We start from the raw sequence: 13,464 nt of genomic DNA, 5'->3' as shown, positions 1-13,464 counted from the left end.
TACATGGTGGTGCTGGGGGTAGAGATCGATGGGGAGCTGAGTCCTGCTGCAAGGAAGCAGGTTGAAGAGAGACAGGGAACCCAACTGTGAGAGACCCAGAGAGCTGCTGTGAGCCCAGAGGCTTTGAGATGAGGCACCTTTAGCAGCTTCTTAAAGTTTTTCATTTCACTGTGTATCCCTACTCTTGTCCCAGACTGGAGGTAAAAGCTTTTCTAAAGTTGCAGTTTTGGGGCACCTGGGTGGCTCAGCGGGTTAAAGCCTCTGCCTTCGGCTCAGGTCATGATCCCAGGATCCTGGGATCGAGCCCCGCGTCGGCTCTCTGCTTGGCGGGGAGCCTGCTTCCTCCTCTCTCTGCCTGCCTCTCTGCCTACTCATTACCTCTGTCTGTCAAATAAATAAATAAAATCTAAAAAAAAAAAATAAAAAAAAAAAGTTGCAGTTTTGTTTCCGATGTAATGTAGGGAAATAAGAGAAGCGTCTATCCCGTGCTTGGAATGGAAGGAAAGGGGAGAGAAGCAGCCGGAAGAAGTTTGTTGGGTGTGTGTGTGGGGGGGGTGGGATCCAGCAAGGAGTGGCCTTGGGCAGAGGGGCCCCAGTGAGCCGGCTGCTCTGACCAAAAATTCAAATTTCTGGAACAGGTAAGCATCAACCTGGGATTCTCAGAAATAGATGGGGGAAGATGGGGTACACATACATAAAATGGAGTATTATTTAGCCACGAAAAAGGAAATTTTGTCACTTGTGACAACACGGATGGACACTGAGGGCATTATGCTAAGTGAAATAAGTCAGAAAGACAAAGACAAATACTCTGTGATATCATGTATATGTGGAATCTGAAAAAGCCAAACTCATAAAAAGAGAGTAGAAGGGTGGTTACCAGGGGTTGGGAGAGTTGGAAGATGTTGGTCAATGTGTATAAACTTGCAGTTAGAAGAGAAATAAATTCTGGAGATCTAATGCAGAGCACAGTGATTACAGTCAGTGATACTGTATTACATACTTCAAAGTTGCTCAGAGACTATATCTGGAAAGTTCCCACCATGGAAAGAAATTACAATTATGTGATGTGATGGACTTGTTGACTAACACAACTAGTGGTAATCATATTGCTAGTATATAAATATACCACATCAACATACTGGGCACCTTCAACTTATACAGTGCTATGTGTTAATTGTTTCTTGAAATTAAAAAATAAAAATATAAAAAACTAGCATAATTTATTTTTAAAACCCATAATAATGGTATACGATGTGTTGGAAATCATTTCATGAGCAACAGAAACAGGGCTAATTTAATACTGACCTATCTATCCCATATGTTAACAAATCTGTACTGTAGATGTCAATTAATAGACCAGGAAAAATGGGGCATTTAACAATTTCATGATAATAATATTCTTTTGGTGTTTATTGCCTTGAGTTAATAACACTGACAAAGTAACTAGGAAAAAAAATACATCTGTAGCTCTCTACAGATCTACCGTATGGATCATGGGTGTTACGCAAAAGTTGTTTCCCCAGAGGGGAAAGAGATGATTAAAAAAGAAGAAGAACAAGAAGAAATGGTTGGGAAGATGGATTTGGAGGACTTCCTGTCTTTACAGAAGACTGGGGCTCTGAGCTGTTGTAACGTGGGCATTAATATAAACATTCCCTCACATGCTGGGATCCTGAGATATGCCTCCTTCTGAAAGTGGTAATTATTAGCAGTGGCACCTAAGCCATTTGGGTTGGTTCTTATGGCTATCTCCCCACGAATACACAATCCCAATTGGTAAACAGGCCATTCAGTTTTGGGGTATCATCACTCTTGCCAGATTTTGGTAGGGTATTAACTGCACAAAAGATGAAGAAAGTCTCATTACCCCCATGGGGCCATTTTAGATAGATCAAGAGGGCATCAAATAGATCAAGAAGTCCTTGTTATGACTCATGTCTCTCTCTAACTCTGTCAGAGCTGACCCTTCAGTTCCTGGAGGTCCCAACGAGCCACCAATCCTCTAACATACCCTTTTCCATTCTAAGCATCATCCACAATCCAACAATTACCTCCACAACCAGCAGGTCATCATTTGAAATGGGCTCCAACTTTTTGTCTGGTGGTGTCTTTTCAAGAAAAGTGCTTAATTCAACCAAGATTCTGCCTCTGTAGGCAACTCCTTCCCCCTGAAAGGCAATAACACAGGATTATTCCTCTAGGTGTGAACACCAGCAAAAAGAATTCCTTCTCTAGTCAGACTCAGCCAGCTACAACTGTGTTTCCTTCCCATGGCCCTAACGTCCAAAATCAGTCAGTCAGTAGCTCTCTCAGTTGGATTCAGGTCTTTGGTATCTGAAAGAAAAGTCAGTGACTTGAGGAAGGATCCCAAAGAGAGCCAGGGGAGCCAGGGCCGAAAGGGATCTTAGCCATGACTGAGGTCTGAATCCTGAAGGGGTTTCGGGAGGCCGGGGATGGAAGTGGAAGGTACTCAAAGTCCCCCTCACCCTACTTTAGTAGAGTGTCTCTGAGTTTATCCGCGTCAACTTGGTTCCTTCTCTCCTCTTTTCAGGAAGGAAAGGCTGCCATGTTGGCAGCCAGGGCAAGTCTCAGAGTAGCCAGGAAATAAAAGAGGAAGATGTTCTGGGTGTGGCTGAGCATGAGGATGAAGAGCGGATACTTCCTCCATACCTAGCAGTGCTGGCAATAGAACTTTCTGGAGAGGAAGGGAAGGCTTTCACCTCCACAGCCAGTCCTTTAGCCCTGCCCCCTCAGGGTTTTCTCTCTACCACAGTCCCTTTCTTGGGCCTTCAGTTGCGGACTCCAAGACATTACTTCTAATGTGCTGGAAAGAGCATTTCCCATCTCTGGGCCTCTGTATCCTCATCTATAAAATGAAGATGTTGGATTGGATCTGGCATGGTGAATGGTTTCTTCAGGCATGTCACCTCCAATCATGTGGTACATTCCTAGAACACAGTAGTGAACAGAATTCTGAGGCAACACATTTGCTTTGTAGGAAAGAGCCAGCACTGATCACGGGAATCTGCTCTAAGTGCGGGCCCAGGGGAATGGCCATGCTGTGCATTCGTCATTGCCAAATTAGATGGTCTCCAGGATCTTCTTCTAACCTTGCATTCAAAGATTTGAGGAACGTGGGACATCTGTCCTTTGACCCCTGATCAGTCACGTATCAGGTCTATTTGTGTATGTGTATGTATGAGTCCTCTAGATAGGAGACTTAATTATAACCATTATAAGAAAGAATCACATTAATCAGTGTTCATTAATAACAAACCTTAATTGAGAAACTCACCTTTCCGTTATTTAGCTCATCATAGGGGTCTGGGAATCCTGTGTACTCTCTGGGGCTTCCATAAAGGTTCAGGTAACAAGGTCCAAATGTTGGAACAAAGCCCACTTCTGTTTCTCCTGTATTCACTGAGGGATAACATCATTATTAGACTCGGGGTTTTTAACACTCAATCTATTGAAATAAATATTAGTTATTAGTTAGCTGAGTGAGAATATTTTCCTCTAATTTGTGAGTTAGTTGTATTAGCACAAATTATAAGCACTTGTGAGACTTGCCATATTTCCCTTTTCTTATTGCTATAAGACATTAAATAAAAAACATTTTTGGGGTAGTTCAGGTAAACTTATTATTATAGAAAAATACTGCTATTCAAATGAAAGAATAGTAAGGCTTACAAGTTGATCTTCACATTTTTTGCAAGTTTATAAGTGGCATTGTATTAAATGTGTCATTGGTGATTGGGATAAAAGATCATACTGTTTGGGGAAGTCACTTAACTGATGTTTAACAGGTTAACTCTATTTGTTCCCCAAAAATGCCACTTAGTCTAAAGTAGCTAGTATAAATAAGGCATATGCTATTAAAAATACATTTAAATTTTTCATAAATAACAATGAACTGTTTGCCTATGGCTATGACATAGGATATTTATAAGCAACATAAAGTTCCCATTCATAACATTCTCTGATGAGCACCCAATATGCTCCACATTTCTGCTACTTTGTCTTACTTAGCAAGACTGCTCCCCAGTGTAATGAGGGGAACTGAGGGCAAAGTAAAGAAATAGTGGAGTCAAAGGGAGATGGTGAGTGAAGTCAGGGAAATGTAAGGGCTGCCTCCAACCACCTGAATGCCCCCATATGGAAGCAGGATAAACTTGTTTCCAAGAGCAAAGCTAAGGACCACTGATGGGTGCTGCGAGGATGCATTCTTTGTTTCACTCAATATAAGGAAGATCTTTCTATGAATTAGATGTGTCAAACAATGGGACTGGGGACAGAGGAAATGTTGAGGCCAAGACTTTCAGGATTATCATCAAGACAATTCCCCTACGGATGAGAAATTAACTACCTCACCTCTATGGCCCTTTCCAACTCTATGCTTAAATGTAAGGGAGAAAGGTAAATGTGGAATGACAGGTGAACGGAAGGCCCATTAATGAACAGTTGATGAAACTGTATTTAAGTACACTTTTTTTTTTTTTTTATTTTAAACCACTTCTACCTGTTTCAATGGGCTTGGGTTTTTTTTTTTTTTTTTTTTAAGATTTTATTTATTTATTTGACAGACAGAGGTCACAAGTAGGCAGAGAGGCAGGCAGAGAGAGAGGAGGAAGCAGGCTCCCCGCTGAGCAGAGAGCCTGATGTAGGGCTTGATCCCAGGGTCCTGGGATCAAGCTCAGCATCGAGCTCAGCATCGGGCTCCCTGCTCAGCAGGGAGCCTACTTCCCTTCCTCTGCCTTCTTGTGATCTCTGTCAAGTAAATTAAAAAAAAAAAAAAAAAGATGAGGTAGGAACCATGAACCTCCACAGGAATTAGCTGAACGGCAATCTCAGTGAAGAAAGCAAGAGAAAAGAAAAAATTAAACTAAGATGTAGGAAAATGATATCTGACAGCCTAGGAGTGAGATTTGGTAACACCCTAGGAGGCCATATTTCATGCCTGTGTCTGCAAATTTCTTGTGAAACCCAAATAGGGACCAAGAATTTTTCCAACAGAGATTTCTCTGGATTGTGCTACCACGTTACCAAATGAGCAGGATGAAATAAATGACTATTGTATCTGGACATACGAATTAGTTTGGTTTTATCTACTCTGCCACATGGAACATGACAAAGTTGACTAATTTTTTATTAATAAGCAGGGTTTAGATTTCTTTCCTTGTGCTAGAATATCTGTTGTGAGGAACTAAAGTAGAAGACTAAAGCAGAGATCCACAGTGAGAAAAGGCAGTCACTTCCAGAAGTTGAATCACAGAATGTTCAAGAAAGAATGGACATTAAAACTCTTGCACCACAGTCCTGCCACATTATGGACGGGCAAACTGAAGCCCACTGAAGTGACATGATTTGTCAAAGGTCCCTCAAGAAGACAGATTTAAGCCCAGATCTTGAGTTTCACAGTTCAAACAAGGGTGCCTTCCAGTACATCACCCACCCCTCTGGTGGAGCCCCACCCCACCCCCAGCCAGTTCACATGGGTGATGACTTATGTTGTTTGTCATGAGTATTTGCTTTTCATTAAGAATTTCCAGGGATGGAGACACACGTTGTCAATAACGATCTCCTGCATGTTGTTATGATATCAATCACTTAATTCATTTTGTCCAAGCAACTCTCTTTTCAGGTATTTTAAACCCTGTGACTTGGTTATGTAGTAACATGGAGAGCCCTCCTTCGATGTGCTCACACCTCAGAACTGTCTCCTGAGAAAGCCGAGAGTCTGACAAACTAAGTCTCTTCCTGCCCCCAAACTTTCCTAACCCACTTTACGCACAACTGTCACATCAAACTTCCAACGAACAAAAATTCCTTAGCCTGGCCATCAACCTTTTCCTCTGACTCACTATTCAAACAATATTTTCCTCACTTTGTTCACCTCTCTGAGACCTCTTTGCATTTTCAATTTCTGTAAGGTATCACTTTATATTTTAAGTTTTGAGCTTCAACATAGCTGCTTATTTTGGACAACATTATAAATTTCCTTGGTGGGTAGGGAAGGATTCAAACGTATTTTATTTTGATTCCCTAAACACTGAAGACTGGTTCTACCATGGGGAGCTACCACATAAATATTCTTTATTGGCTGAACAAATGCATGAAGGAATGAAGTGTTACCAAATCTGCCGAGTTCGTTATAAACCTCAGGACTACTGAATGTTCATATAAAGTCTGATGATGAGATAATAAGATGGATTTTTTTGAAAATGAATATGAATGGGGCATCATGCCAATAACACAAAGGCAGACAATAATGCTTTAAATGTGCAAAACTTTCTCATTTCCAGTATCTCTTTTCCCTCTCACCATGATCCTGGGTAATTAGCATGGCAGGAATTACCACGTTTACAAACTTCTGTAAACCTAAGAGTTCTCACGTATTTGAGGAACCATAATTATAGGAGTTGTGATGGTCAAAGGTGAGACCACTGAGCAAACTTGCAAAGAATGGCCAGTGCTGTACAAACCAAAAGACATGTCATGATCCCCCCAATTTGGAAGATGAAGACCTTCACGGTACAATCGTTCAACATCTTCCAACCAGAGATCCATGTTCAAAGTGAGGAGCATTTACTGCACACATTTTGAACAACTGATTTAGTGCCCCACATCTCTACGTACTGAACATAAACAACAATGGCAGACGAGGTTCTCGCTCACAAACGATTATTCACAGTGACACCAAATAGGCTGGTGTGCATCTAGGTGAAAACGTGAGATGGTAGTAAAGCCTGATGAGCGCGTTTGTGTTAAGCTCAGCCACGTGCAGGGCAAGCACACGGCACAAGTACAAAAATTAATACTCTAGCAAAACTATTTTTGAGACTGCAAAATGTCAAAAAAAGAAAGTTTAAAGACAGTCAGTTGACACGTTCTTAATAAGACAACACTGAATAGGAAAATCTAGAAGATAGCAAAATCACAAAGCATAAACCTGTATACGATGCAGCCCCAGATCCCGAAGATGAGAAATCTATATAGTAAAAATATGACTGGTTAAACAACAAGAGAAACATGGGCATTATAACAGAGACATTCAACAAGTTAATTAAATCCAGCATAGGTGAGTGGTTTAGCAACACCAGGAAAACCCCAAATTCAGACCCAAGTGACATGACCCTTCTGTAATTGATATAAAACTCATCAGTGAAATGCAAAATGGCTCAAACCTTTGGGACAATCTCCACACATTAAATAACTCAAATCTCTCCAGCCCTATGGGAAGGGTGAGCTCCTCGCCACCAAAAGAGGCCTGGTGAAGTCACCAACATTTCGTGTTTTTTATAAAAGATGCACTTGTCTTGTGTCTGACTTAATTGGGACCAAGGCCAGAAAATCCAAGTTAATTTAGTCTGAGGCTTCCCAGGTAAGGGCTTATAGTTTAGATACATTATTTGTTTCAGGGAATGCCTGCTGCCTTTTGTTATTTTGAGCGCTTTACCAGACAGTCTGCAGGGCCTGCAAGGAGACAGAAGGCCTCAGAGACAAGGCTGAAGCCTGCATGTAGCAATTTCTGGTTTTTAGTGCTTTTGGATGTTCCTGCCATATCACTAAGAAAAATGCTTATATAAATACGTCTTGAATAATTACCTCCAAATAATTATTGAATGACTTCTTGCCAATGATAAACAGATTTAACTCATTTTGACTCTCCCCACCCACATAGTTTTGGTATGATTTTTTAAGTACTCTACCGGTTACCATTATGATTTAAACTAGCCTTTCTGTCTGGATTCCTTACTTGATAAAGAAGAGGCTGCCAGCAGGTCTACCCTTCCTCCCCTCCCCTTCCTTCCTCCACTTCTAATCTCTGTCTTCTGTATTTTTACATCAAAACGGGCAATAACATTAATATTCTGTTCAGAGCTTTGGCTTTAGGGTAAAAGAAAGAAATCAAAAAATAATTAGTAGTGCTAACAGTATAGCTACCATACAAATAATGTCTCTGGAGAGGAAAGAGTTGTGATTACATTTCTTTTGTTACAGCTCCAGTCATATGGTCCTCTTAGCAACTCAGCAGAGGATGTACAGATGGGATCTTTCTTAGCTTTTAACATTTGGCTAAAATAATGGCTACATGTGACTATATTTGTATTTGAACCATATCTTTTTTTTTTTCTTCTTGAGAGAGGAAATCTCTATTTTCTTCATATCTCTAATATCTTCCAGGTTCTTATTCATGCTATATATTGCTTGGATTAATATATATATTTTAAGAACCTATAAAGTTCCCTCTTAAACAAAATGAGGATGAGAGGAAACCCAAGTTTCTCAAGACAGTATTTTGTCTTAGATTCTCTCACATAATTTACTCAATATGTTTACTATGTTGGCAATTACAAGAATTTTTGTTAGTTTTGTTTTGATAACAAAAAATCAGCTGTTGAGATTATTGATATGTTAACATTACATTTATTTTCCTCTTACCGTCCTCATTTTTCTCCTTCATTTCCTATTATAATTTCTGGTATATGCACAGAATCCTAATGCCAGGTATAAGCAAATAGTTCTCAGGATGGAGAACAACGAAAAGAAAAGTCCATTCGTTATCCATGCTTGTTAGCAAAGTGGAGATTATATGGTTCATTGCTACCTGACATCCTTGTTCCTGCTGAAGAAGTCAGTGGAGAAGGAAATATTCTTTTACATTTGGATGGACTGGGGTCAATGCCTCTCTAAAAAATAGGGTGCTAGCACTCTGCATGGACACTCAAAAATTTATAAAAAAGCTATTGGGAATTGTTTTTGGATGGGAGCAAGAAAACAAGGTTTTCAAACTGTTAGTTGCCTCAATTATCGACTACTAATTAACTGTTCTGGTCATCACCAAAACAGTTCACTAGGCTCATCACCTTTGGCTTTTAAGAAACTAAGTCCATTGCCAAGTGGCTACTCCAGTTCATTCTGCTTCAGAAATTCTGCACCCTGTCCTATCTCAGCTCTGCTGAGTGACTTACCTTCCACTTCCCCACCAGAGGCAGCAATCCTAGAGAGGTGTAGGTATGTTGTTCCAACGACATCATTTTTAGTAAGACGGTCCCTGTGTGAAAGAACAGGTGAAGGCCTCTATCCGGGAACATATACCCTCACTTCAACAACAATCAGGTGGAGCTGGAAAAGTCCCTAGACCTCAGAAATCATCCTGTCCCCGTGGGCCTTAAGCTCTACTGTATGTTAAAAATCACCTGGAAACCCCAGCTCTCCTCTCCTCTCCAAGCTTTGGATTTAATAAAAGCAGGAGTGGAGAACAGGAATCTGCATTTACACAAGTATATATCGCAACTGATTCTGATACAGATGGCCCTCCAACCACCCACTGAGAAACATGACTCGGACAAGTCATTCCAGCTATGGAAACTAAGGTTTGTACATAGAGGTCAAGGGATTTGCCTCTAGCCACTCGACACAGTTGCCATAAAATGAGTGAATCAGGGTGCCTGGCTGGTTCAGCTGGTTAAGCATCTGCCTTTGGCTCAGGTCATGATCCCAGGGTCCTGGGATTGAGTCCCACATCGGGCTCCCTGCTTGGTGGGAAACCTGCTTCTCCCTCTCCCACTCCCCCTGCTTGTTTCCCTCTTTCACTGCCTCTCTGTCAAATGAATAAATAAAATCTTTGAAAAAAATTTAAAAATTAAAAAAAAATAAAACCTCTACAAAAATGAATGAATCAATTACACACACATTATACAACAAGTGTAATATCACATTACATAGGATAAGGGCATGTATCTTATTTTATCATGTTCACATGAATTACCCGGATGGTTTAATGACTACAACGGCCTGTATCTAAGGGTCCGTCAGAGGGAGAAAATCTCTTTCTAATTCAAGCACGGACTGTGTAACAGAGTCTGCGCAGCTGAGGGCAGCTGCTTCCCTAGAACCTAAATCTTATCTGTGTAGTAGAGACAAGTATTCCTGCTACAAGTATACGCAACCGTATTCATCTTTCCACGGATATCACAGTTTGCAAGGCTAACCCATGAAGTGGTTTCTGGCTGGGCAAATGGTAGGTATAAAAAAATAAGGTTTCTATTAATAACATCTCTCTGCTTAACTCATCCTTTTCTTTATTCTGTAGAGTGGGATACCCACTCTGAAATCACAGACCCTGTGGGAGAGAGGAAAAGATTCAGTATTTGGGGGAAAGGTTATCCTACAGTGTATTATTATACTGTATTATAGGAATATCCTATGTTCCCTATGATATTATACAATGTATAGTATAATAAGATTATAGAAAGTGACTAACAAAAGAGTGTGCATGAGAAAAAATTATTATTTAAGGATATTAAGCCACACGCATGGGTCCTGAGTCTTTTCTGTTCATCCAAAAGGATCTAGATTACATTTAAAGAGTTCTTAGCTTCCCGTCAGTTGTGCAAATACCCTGCAGATGTAACCTAAGATCTGGATCCAAGGATTCCTTAAACAGGGCCCCTCTATGTCTCCTAGTCCACACTATTGCTTCGGAGAGGGCAGACTGGATCAGAAGGTGACCACATGTGTAGTGACCACAAGCAAGTCTGGGATGGCTCCATCCACAATCAACTCACTGCAAAGCTAAGCCAGAGTTGTCACCTCAACTAGACAGGCCCACACGCACTTTCCTGAGCACTCCTAAGGTCCATGGAGAACCTTCTGAATGTTGCCTGAGAGTCTCAAGTGCTTAGATCAAGCTAATGCTCACCAGAAGGGTTTTTTTTGCCCTCAAAACCCCTCCATGACCCTCAATAAATGGTGACGCTAACAAAACGAGACTTCCTGCCTTCCTCCCAAAGTGCCCCATTGCCATAGTACCAAGAGGGTGCTAACACAAGAGCCAGATAGGTCTTGCTAAAGGAAAAACCCTGGAGACAGGCAGACTGGATGGAGGCCCAACTCTGTCTCTAACCATCTGGGTGACTGAGTGAGTCACCTGACCTCTCGGGGCCTTGATATCTTCATCTGTAAAATGAACAAATAGTAGTCTCCAACCCATAGTGATACTAAGTGGGATACTGCAGTTAAAGCATGTGGCACAGCACTGAGTAGTGCTCCAAAAATGGAAGCCAAAGCCAGAAGAAATGCTGGTGATAAACAGGAGGATGGCATTTGCCATTTCCACTCTCAAGGAGGTAAGGACTGATGACTGAATGCCTCCTCCAACTAGAACGTTACACAAGGATGTCCTTACTATGGTCATCCTCACTAGGAGGATGGTCTAGTTAGAATTCCATCCCAAAGTTTCAATGAATGTTCTTTGCATCCAATCAAATAGGTAGCTTTGTCTATTTTCCTTTCTAAACATAACAGAATAGCTGATGGAATGTTCTGGTGATTCTTCTCAGGAAATGGTTTGCTCCATTTCTGAAGTCTGTTTTGGACAGCCTAAAATGCTATTTAAATCCTCGATTTCTTATCTTGGGGCATTTTCAGATCATTTTCTCTTTTGTTTATGAGCGATTGAACCAAGATACACAAAGGTTTTCTGCAACAGTACCATTATCTTTTTTTTTTTTTTTTAAAAGAAAAACACCCAATTCCAGGAGCCATTTATCACCTCCCTCTGGAAGAAAAAGAAACAGACTGAAAAGTAAGAGTCAGTCTACCTAGAGTAATACTCCTCAACATGTAAACATTCAATTCTTTAATTTTGAGTTAGACACAAGTTTATTTTTTTAACTCACCAGTCATATATCGTTAGTTTTATTTTTTCACACACTGAAGGAAACTGTTAAAAAGAAACAGAACAAAGCAGTTATTTCTCAGCTTATTCAGTAACTATTAAAGTATGCAGTCTTACTTTTTCTGAAAGGAAAAAAACAAGTCAAACCTTGATCTGAAGATTAATGACTTGATTCCACTCGGGGTTTGCATTTTTCTCAATTATATTTGTGCAAACCTGTAAAATCATGAGAACAGAATAGGAGGTAGTCACGAGTCTAATTTCCATAGAGTCACAACATAAGCGTCCTAGATTAAGACTCGAACAGTTTACTTCCCAGCTACATACTTCGTAGCCTGGTTGAAGCTTAATTCACTTCCAACTATTTGGTAAGTAGAACATGGCTTTAGTGTTAATCTTCGCTCCTTCTGTGCACTAAAAGTTAGTTATCAATTGCCAGGTTTCTAACTTTGGATTCACAAAACGATGAAAGAGTTGTTTCTTGAGCACTTTTTTTTTTTTAAAGATTTTATTTGACAGAGAGAGACACAGCAAGAAAGGGAACACAAGCAGGGGGAGAGGGAGAAGCAGGCTTCCTGCTGAGCAGGGAGCCCGATACGGGGCTCGATCCCAAGAACCTAGGATCATGACCTGAGCTGAAGTAAGTAACTGAGTAACCCCCAGGCACCCCTCTTGAGCACTTATTAAAGACTAAGAAGCACTTCTTCGTTAGCGTGTGCACATGGGTCTTTTGATCCTGCCCACCAGCCCTGTTCCCCAAACCAGCTCCTGTCAAGACCAGTCAGCCACATCTTTCTCCCTCACATCTGCTAGTAATGGCACCCAATCTGCTAGTAAATCCTGACACCCCAACTTCCTACAGAGGCTGATCCTCCCCACCCCGTCCTAGCTGACACCTGCCCTTGGCTCCTGTCTGACGCAGGTGTCCTCTCTGGCCTCTTTGCGTTCATGGCACTCCCCGTGTAGCAGTCTCCGTGAGCTCTCTAAGCATGCTCAGGCTAAAGTCCAGACCCTACTCTGGCTGATAAAACCCTACCTGCCCATCTCCCCCCACCCTGAATCTGACTTCATCTCTTTGATTCCCCTGGCTTGTTGCCCTACAGCCGCACTATCACTCCAAATGTGTCTTCTCCTTGGGGCCTTTACATTTTGCCCTTCTCTCCCTCCCTGCCTCCCTCCCCCAGACCTCACATCATCCAGGCCTCTGCTCCAATGTCCCTTCCTCAAAGGTGTCCCAGCTGACAACCTAGTGAAAACCCACCCCTCCAACCCTTTGTAGCAATCACGCCTTGCCTCCCGCTCTGTTTTCTGCGTCGGACTGAGCATCATCTGAAATCATTAAACCCCTTGTCTGCTTGTTAACTGCTGTCCCTTCTACTACACAGAAAGCCCCAGGAAAGCAATGACTGTCTTGCTGACTTCTCTAACCCCAGCCTATGGGGCAGTATTGGTATTTAGTAAGCTCCCAATAATTACTTCTCTAATTAATTAACCCTTATCACAATCCTATGAGAGTATCACTATCCTGATTTAGAGTTCAGGAAATTGACATTGAGAGGCTGAAGAATTTGTCTTAACTGCCTCTGGAGAGGGCTAAAGTCTGAATTTAAATCTCCCTCCAGAACTGAAGGCTTCTCCATCCCTCCCCCGCCACCGACTCCCCTAGGAAATGAAACCTTGCTTTTGTAACTAAATGGTTCAACTATACAGAAGATGCTACCTCTTCACCTATAGCTGTCCACGATGCGGTGCTCTTCTACTACAGAAGCCCGCTCTCC

General features: G+C 41.5%; 1 protein-coding gene across 4 annotated transcripts in view; it reads right to left on the bottom strand.

The window, feature by feature from the left end:
* Window positions 1-13,464, bottom strand: part of MYOF (myoferlin) — a 156,272-nt gene that overhangs the window by 72,822 nt on the left and 69,986 nt on the right. For 2 of the 4 annotated variants that reach the window (XM_032836238.1, XM_032836258.1), the window contains exons 14-19: window positions 11,834-11,902; window positions 11,688-11,731; window positions 8,976-9,058; window positions 6,953-6,991; window positions 3,299-3,423; window positions 2,055-2,171 (exon numbers count right to left, since the gene is read on the bottom strand). In XM_032836238.1, the coding sequence (XP_032692129.1) occupies window positions 2,055-2,171; window positions 3,299-3,423; window positions 6,953-6,991; window positions 8,976-9,058; window positions 11,688-11,731; window positions 11,834-11,902 (477 nt within the window). The remainder of the gene's footprint in view (window positions 1-2,054; window positions 2,172-3,298; window positions 3,424-6,952; window positions 6,992-8,975; window positions 9,059-11,687; window positions 11,732-11,833; window positions 11,903-13,464) is intronic. The other 2 variants (XM_032836249.1, XM_032836267.1) reach the window with 1 other exon arrangement.

The sequence above is a fragment of the Lontra canadensis genome, unplaced genomic scaffold (genome assembly GCF_010015895.1).
Source record: "Lontra canadensis isolate GAN:19392208 unplaced genomic scaffold, GSC_riverotter_1.0 scaffold3, whole genome shotgun sequence".
NCBI classification, from domain to species: Eukaryota; Metazoa; Chordata; class Mammalia; order Carnivora; family Mustelidae; genus Lontra; species Lontra canadensis.
Note: the sequence above shows the minus strand (reverse complement) of the source record. Positions and strands in the feature narration are given on the sequence as shown.